Source organism: Prenolepis imparis, unplaced genomic scaffold (genome assembly GCF_030444845.1).
Source record: "Prenolepis imparis isolate NDT839.2.m4 unplaced genomic scaffold, iyPreImpa1.0 SCAF_541, whole genome shotgun sequence".
NCBI lineage: Eukaryota > Metazoa > Arthropoda > Insecta > Hymenoptera > Formicidae > Prenolepis > Prenolepis imparis.
Window position 1 is genome coordinate 1 of NW_028141699.1, and position 8,494 is coordinate 8,494.

General features: G+C 34.0%; 1 protein-coding gene across 1 annotated transcript; it reads left to right on the plus strand.

The window, feature by feature from the left end:
- Positions 1-178: 178 nt before the first annotated feature.
- On the plus strand, positions 179-1,349 carry LOC145948659 (uncharacterized; the record flags this gene model as incomplete). The annotated part of the gene is made up of 3 exons (XM_083058285.1): positions 179-381; positions 604-872; positions 961-1,349. Coding segments are annotated over 3 exons (730 nt in total), but the record flags the coding sequence as incomplete, so codon positions are not given.
- Between the last annotated feature and the right edge of the window lie 7,145 nt (positions 1,350-8,494).

Here is an 8,494-nt window from a genome sequence, read left to right on the forward strand (position 1 = left end):
TTAAGTAATGATTTTTACTATATGTAATTAAATAATATAAAAGATGATCAAGAATATCACGTATTTATCAATAATTATACACACTTACATGCAATAAATTATTACATGCAATGGCACAAATAAAAAAATTTTAATTTAATCTTTGAGTTTTTACTAATATTTGATATTATTCATTTAGGATTGAAAGCATTTTCATAATGGAAAAAATAAATGTCGCGTGCAGTTTCTGTGGAATTGTTGGATCATATAAGACTATATTGAATCATATTAATTATGATCATCCCGATCCAGAAACTAACAATTGTGAATCCCAGGCTGGATGTAGCAATGTTCAGGAATCGCAAGAAAATTCAGAAGTAGACGAGACTGATAATAGCAAAAGTAATATATTTGTTTTTTGTGGAAATTATGAACAAATAATATTTTTTACTGTGCTGCTTATGGCCAATTTCTTCACCTCTAGATAACTTTATCTAACAGATAACTTGGTGATTATTGGTAAATAAATTATAATAGACATTTATCAATGCAATGAAGGTCTAATAATACAAATATTTTAAGATTTGGCAGAATGGAGTGAAGGTGAAACGAAATTTCTCCTAGATAAATATGGTCAATACATGGTTATGATTGGTCCGATGAAACAATTTAAAACAAAGAAAACTATGTGGGAGAAAATAGCAATGGACTTAAAAAATATTTTTGGTGTGTCCAAAACATCCCTGCAATGTGAAAATCGGTATAAAACCATCATGAAACGAAAGAAGAAGGCAATCGATAACAACAAAAGTACAGGGCGGAGTAAAATGACTGTTCCTTATGAAAATGAATTATCAGGAATTGTAGGATTAGATGATAGCATAGAACCTGAGGTATAATTTTAATTTTAAATCATGTAATCAATCTTATAAATTTTTAATTATATTTTGTAATTTTAACATTATTTGTGTATAAATATAGGTTTTAATGGACGCCAAACATCTAGTTGTAAAGAAGAAACGAATATTATCTAATCTTGGAAATGAAACCAAAGAAAACGTTTCTGATAAAGAGACAAATGCTAAGAAAAAGAAGATTTCTAATAAGAATCGAAGTGTCGAAGACACTTTGAAGGAAATACATGAAAAGAAAGAAGAAGGTAGAGAACGAAGACATCGAGAAAAACTTGAGTTGTTTAAACAATTTTGTGAGAAATATTACGAAAAGAAAAGTGAATAATATAACATTCCAAACACTTTCAACGAATAAGTTATATACATTTATATATATGTAAACCCCTTCAGGGTTAGCCGAGTAAACGGCATTACTTCCAAATATTGTACCAAAGTATTTGCATTATTTCCAAATATTCTACCAAACTTAATATTGTGTCATGTTTTGTGTTCATTATTATTATTTTTTATTTTATTTTAATTTAAAGACTGTTACACAAATTAAGGCATTAATAATAGAATAAGAATTTTATTTTATTTTTGTAATTATATTTTATTTTTGTTATTTAGAATTAGAATGTAAGTGCAATGGAAAAAATAGATATAATGAGATGCAAGAACTATAAACATTAAAACATTTAACAAGTAATAGATATTGTTTCATTTTTTATTCATGTTTTTTTAATAAAATGTACATATGATCCAAAAACCTTTAAATTTAAAACTATCATCTATTTACTATTAACTATTATCAAATGATTCGCATATTTCATTTCTCTTCTGCTCTCCTCTTCTTTTTGCTTCTATTTCTCCCAAAACTTGGGGATCATCGATATTAAATATTTCATCATTATTGGGCTCGTTTATTAATTCTATGTCGAATGAATCCTTCAAATCAATACACAAATTATGCAATACGCAACATGCCATTATAAATTTTGACATTTTTTTGACATCGTGAAATTGTAATTCTATTAACTGATGAAATCGCGACTTTAACAAGCCAAATGCATTTTCGATAAGCACTCTAGTTCCACAAAGCTTTTTGTTATATATTCTTTGTGATCGAATAAGATTTCCATAATCTTTATAAGGTGTTAAAAGATATTCCCTTATTGGGTAAGCACTATCGCCTAACAAGTGATACTTTCCATTTTGACATATACCACTAATATTTTTGCTTATGAAGGATAATGTGAATGTCCTGCTATCGTGAAGTTTGCCAGCCACTCCAGTGAAGGCGTCAATAAATCTCTTCTCATCATCACAAATTCCTTGTAATACAAGACTCGTTTTGTCATGTCGATTAGCGTAAGTAGATCTTATTTTATACTTAGGAGTTCGAATGTTTATATACGATCCATCAATACATCCTAATACATTTGGAAAACCTGATATCTGAAAAGAAATAATTATTTATTATTTTAATTTATAACAATTCAATAATAATTAAAAGTAATTTTCTTTTATTTAAGATGTAACCTTTGAAAAACGATAAACCAGCTCATCTTTTTCTTCGTCATTATTAGGAAACTTTATAACATCTTTCGCTATGCTTAAAAGATAATTCATAACCCTTGATAAAATCATTTCGCAGGTTGAAATAACTGTATCGAATCGATCTGCTACGTCTCGCATCGATGATTTGTTTCCTGCAAACCTATAAAATATATTATATCAATTTTTATACAATTATAATTATTAAAAGGAACTGTTTTCTGCTGTACTAACCACAAAAAAGATAAAATATGCTTTTCAGCAGAAACTGCTGATCTACCACCATGCATTTCATTTTTTGGAAAGAAATCTGATTGCTGAAAACCATCTATTAATTGCTCACATGTTTCTGGACACATTCTGAAGTGCCTACAGAACTATGACAAATATAAAAATTATTATTATTCAGTATAAAAATGCTATTATATTACATTAAGTACATTAATTATATTTTAAAAAAGGGTATAGGTTCGATGTTTATATAAAAAGATATAACACTTACGGTGTCATTATCCATTTTTTTCACACATTCTACATAATTTACAGTTTTTGGAATTATTCTTCTAGTTCGAAGAGTTATAATTATTTCTTCTTCCTCGCTTGAACTAGAAGAAGATTCCAAAAATGTCTCCAAAATATTAAAGAGAGCCAAATCCGAATTGCTCATTATGAATTTTCGTTCGTTATTATTCAAAAGAATGCCCTACTGCTTGCATGCATCCAGTGCACTGAACTGGCACCGTCAAAATATCTCGTGCCACTTAGTGCGCACTGAGTGCGCACTATGCGAGTGTCGTGCGTTCAAACGAACACGCAACACTAGTCAAGTGCGCATTGGCACTGCCAATCGAACACGCGCCTGACACTCAGTACAGCCAGTGCACCCCAATCGAAAACGCTATTAGATTCGAATAAAATAGCAACTATCGCTTTAGGAGGAGACTTGAACACACCCTCCAAACACTATGTATAATATATGTATACATATAATATGTAAAATGCATATATGTATAATATAATATATATATAAAAAAACGTCTTATATAAATAGGCATCAAGATTTTTATACAAAGAATTATATATATATATATATATATTTATTATACATCAACATAATACATTTCTAAAAATTTTGTCTAAGAGAAAGGTATATACGTACCTATATCTTACAACTTACTGACCACAAATATTTGTAATATCTGTACTTCTAATACTTGTCTGTACATCATTTATATAGAAAATACTTTATATATTTATAACTATTTTTAGATAAATGCCATTTAAATATATATATATACAGGGTGTCCCAGAACTGGCGAAGAAGCTTTTAATGACAGATTCTTCATGAAATTCTAAGTCGAAAAGTTCTTTACAAAAATGTGATTCAATGAATAGAATTTGAATGGTGAGGCATTGAAGTTGACGTATGGGAGCGCATGAAATTCGCGCGGACAGGAGCGTAACGGCCAAGCTCGGCACGGGTACAACTTATAACTCGTGTATCGCGCCGATGCGTGTTTATCGTTACTCTATAATATTTTGTTATTAATAATATGAATTAATTATTCTCATTAATAATAATATTTATCTTTATCAATTAATAATTTTGTGTACTTGACCTACTGGTTGAATATCCTTGTATATCCTATATATGTATATATATATATATATATATATATATATATATATATATTGTGACATTGCCGTCACGACGCGCGTCCCTCCAACCAAAATCGCGGGGCAAGGGCCGAGCGGCCGCGCCACGCGAGAGAGAGAGAGAGCACGAGAGCTACCGATTTTCCCCGGAGAGACGGCTTGCGAGATCAAAATTATATTTATTAATTCGCGTTTATTTTTATTTTTTTTTATCGTACACAGAGCGTTGTCGGGAGGACAGAGCGAAATAATAATAGCAACCTTGGAGGAACCTAAAAACTGTCGGAAGCAGCCGTATTTACAAAAATTGGCATTCGGCTGACTCAAGGGCACGGCCGTTACCGCGTGGATCGCGCAGATCCTCGAAACCGGGCGATGACGTACATTGAAAGGGCGAGGAAGTCACCCCTGATCAACGAGGGCGGATAGTATCGAGCTGCACCTCAGCGGGTCCGAAAATTGATTCCGGCCACCCCGCCGGATAGTACGAGGCCCAAGGACCGGCGAAACTATCGAGGACAAGGCGTAATGAGCGCCGACCATAAATTTCGCGAATTACAAATAAAGGCGCTGTCGCCCTAAGTACGGCCGTGCGTAAACCGCGCGAGGGCGATAAGTCGTGCGATGCAATTATTGGGTGGGCGTCCGCGCAACCCCTTTCGCGCAGGATTGAGTCCCGATATCGATTCGAAACAGTGGTGCGTGCCCGTTACCGAGCGTCAGCTGATCTCGAGGCTAACGAGATTTCGAGTTACTGGAGACGCAGAGGTGCCCACGGAGAGAGATTTTCGTATCGGTGAGGTCACCCGTGTAAGAACTATTAATCACGTTTATGTACGTCCGAGCCTTAGCCACTCTAACGTCGTCGCGAGCTTTTTGGTGTAACCTTAGATTAGAGGTGTTCGCGAGGGCTCTGCCCGACCTTTGGTGCTTTAGTGTTTGTGAGCGATCGACGTTAAGTGGCGAGAGCCTCCGAGACCGTCAGTCCGTGGATTAAAGTACACGTTATTATCGTCTCTCCGGGATTCGGTCGGGTTTGCGTATCGCGATTGTGCGTTGTCGCGTCTTTGTATAATTGTGTCGTGCGATTGAGTGAGTACCGTCGTAGCGTGAGAATTTTGTCGCGGGATTATTTATCGATCCGAAGGAAGAGCGTATAAAAAGAGTTCGCGTAAAACATTTAATTGTAGAGAGAACCGATGATACTCGCGACCATCGGCGAGAGAGCGCAAACGAGAGAGAGATCACGCGAGAGCGCGCACGCGGAAAAGAGAGAGAGAGCGAAGACCCGACCCCGTGCCGTCGGAAGACTATCGAATTGCGCCGCGAGAGATTATCTCGCTCTTATTGTTAAAGTCGTAGGTCGTGCTAACGAATTTCGCCTGCTTATTATTATTTTTATTACGCGTCACTATTGTTAGTCCATTAGGTTATTATTGATTTTTTTGTAAGTTAAAGTTACCGTTAATATTATTTGAAGCTCTAGCGTCGTATTTTCTTTATTACATTCTCGTACCGCAAAATTATCATTACTGTTGAACGGATTGATGTTTCCGTCGCATTCGGCACATTACTTGCTAATTTCTTTAGTACTTTTATATTTCTGTTTCATTAATTTTTCTTTAATAAATTTATGTTATTTTCTTTTTATAATAAACTTCTATGATTAAAATTGCCAAATATACCACGTCGTTTCTTTCGTGTCTCGTCTCGTCACGTAAATTGTAAGTCCTGCATTTAAGTATTTCGCGACTTTATCATTCGCGAATCTATTGGGTTCGCGGCAACACCACCCTGCCCCTCTACCGTTAGGAGAGCTGACCGGCCCGTAGCGGGTTTTTGGCCAAGATTTCGCGTCGGATTATTTCGCGGATTGATGCGTGAAAGAACGTGTCTGGCGCCCTAAGCATATTGATTCGTATTAATTGCGGCCCTTTTCTCCGCTGCGGTACACGCGGAGCGACCGACACCTTAGCTCACACGCGGAATTAAATAAATCTATCTCTATATCGTTTTTTGTAAACGACTCCGCTCCGTTCTTCCGATTTGCCGCGCGCGAATCGGAAGAAAAAGTCGTCGCAATATATATATATATATATATACACATATATATATATATATATATATATATATATGTCAAGCGCATAGTTTGAGACACCCCATTTTTTTGCGTTAATGTGTGTAATATTGTCACAGTAACATGTCCAAAATTATTAAATTTTTTATAAGGCAATAATTTTAAAATTACATAACTTTTTAGTATACAATGCATACTTTGGGGATTTTAATATGTATATAATAAACGAATATTTCAAGGACAGTCCTTGAATCATACAATTCACATATACGACGGTCATTTTTATCCTGTCCTTAAAGCATGCGTTTAAATTTGAGGTCTTCCTTATGTTAACCGCATACTTTGAGGACTATTATATATATACGTGTATATAATAAACGAATACTTTGGGGACAGTTCCCGAAATATACAATTTACATACATATGATAAAATATTTACATTGTCCCCAAAACATGCGTTTAAAAAGGTATACTTTATAGTAACCGCATACTTTGAGGACTATTATATATATAGTATATAATAAACGAATACATTTTGGGAGGAGTTCTTGAATTATACATTTTACATATAAGATGGAAATTTTTACCTTGTCCTCAAAGCATGCGTTAAATTTGAGATTTTCTTTATAATAATCGCATATCTTGAAAACTTTTTTTATATTATTAAAACTAAATTATCTATATTTGTTAGTTTAATATTATATTATAAATAACAAATGATGAATTATTATATTTTGCATTTATAAATAAGGAATATGTTTTGAGTATCGTTTTAGATTCTTTGAACAAATAAAATATTTTGAATAATACTTTATTTTACTTAAAAATCAAGGATTAATGAAGTGCAAGTTGCACATATTCCTTTTTTATGTAAATGCAAAATATAATAATTCATTTGCTGTTTATAATAAAACATCAAACTAACAAATATAAATAATTTTAATGGTATAAAAAGAAAAGTCCTCTAACAATAAGTATATGATTATTATAAGAAAGATCTTAAATTTCAGGCATGCTTCGAGGACAAGATAAAAATTTCTATTGTATATGTGAAATGTATAATTCAGGAACTCTTCCCGAAATATTCGTTTATTATGTACGTATATTAAGATAATACTCTAAAACAGTGCTGGGATTTACTTGCCATTTACGGCGAGATTTCGAGACGCACGCCTCTTGCCCCCCACTCCTCGCTCGCGCCATAACAACGCAGCGCCGGTCGCTCGTAACTAAGGAGCGCGGCACATAGTCTCAGGAACGTGCGTATCAAACGCAATAGCACAATTAGCATTCTAATAGCAAAAGAACACATATACGTGATTAATAATAGAATAATAACTATTTGTATTATTAATACAAAATAAAAGATTGAATAGAAAATTTTAATAATAACTTTTGCTATTAGAATGCTAATTGTGCTATTACGTTTGATACGCACGTTCCTGAGACTATGTGCCGCGCTCCTTAGTTACGAGCGGCCGGCGCTGCGTTGCTATGGCGCGAGCGAGGAGTGAGGGGCAAGAAGCGTGCATCTCGAAATCTCGCCGTAAATGGCAAGTAAATCCCAGCACTGCTCTAAAATAATAAATTATCTATGAATTATACAACGCATACATTGAGGTCACTTTGGTCACAAACCCTGTATAGAGTGTCCCAAGTCAATTGCTCTATCCGTCATAGAAATAGAACGAGTTAAACTGCATAAAAAGTCCTCCATTTTGCTACTTTCACAATAATTAACGAGAAATTAATTTTAAAAAATCGGTCAATCCGCGAATAGAAGCGCGCGGCAAGAGGAACAGTCCGCTGTAACTTGATACATGGCGCACGGTGAAGCAAAGGAGCACTCTACAGAAAACAATAGCTATGTACGAGCGATTTCGTTGCAGTCAAAACGGACTTTCTTACTCACGTTTAATTCATTCTATCTCCATATAACAGAGGAGAAGGATTGACTTAGAATGCCCTGTAGAACTTTTTATCTATACATATCCGCAATTCTTTTTTTATAAATATAAGAAATAAAATCCGTTATGTTTCTTCTTGCCGCGCGCTTCTATTCGCGGATTGACCGATTTTTTAAAATTAATTTCTCGTTAATTATTGTGAAAGTAGCAAAATGAAGAACTTTTTATGCAGTTTAACCCGTTCTATTTCTATGACGGATAGAGCAATTGACTTGGGACACTCTATACAGGATTTGTGACCAAAGTGACCTCAATGTATGGGTTGTATAATTCATAGATAATTTATTATTTTAGAGTATTATCTTAATATTAATTATATTTTAAAAATTATATTGTTTATTGATTTTATGCATTTTTCTTGAGTT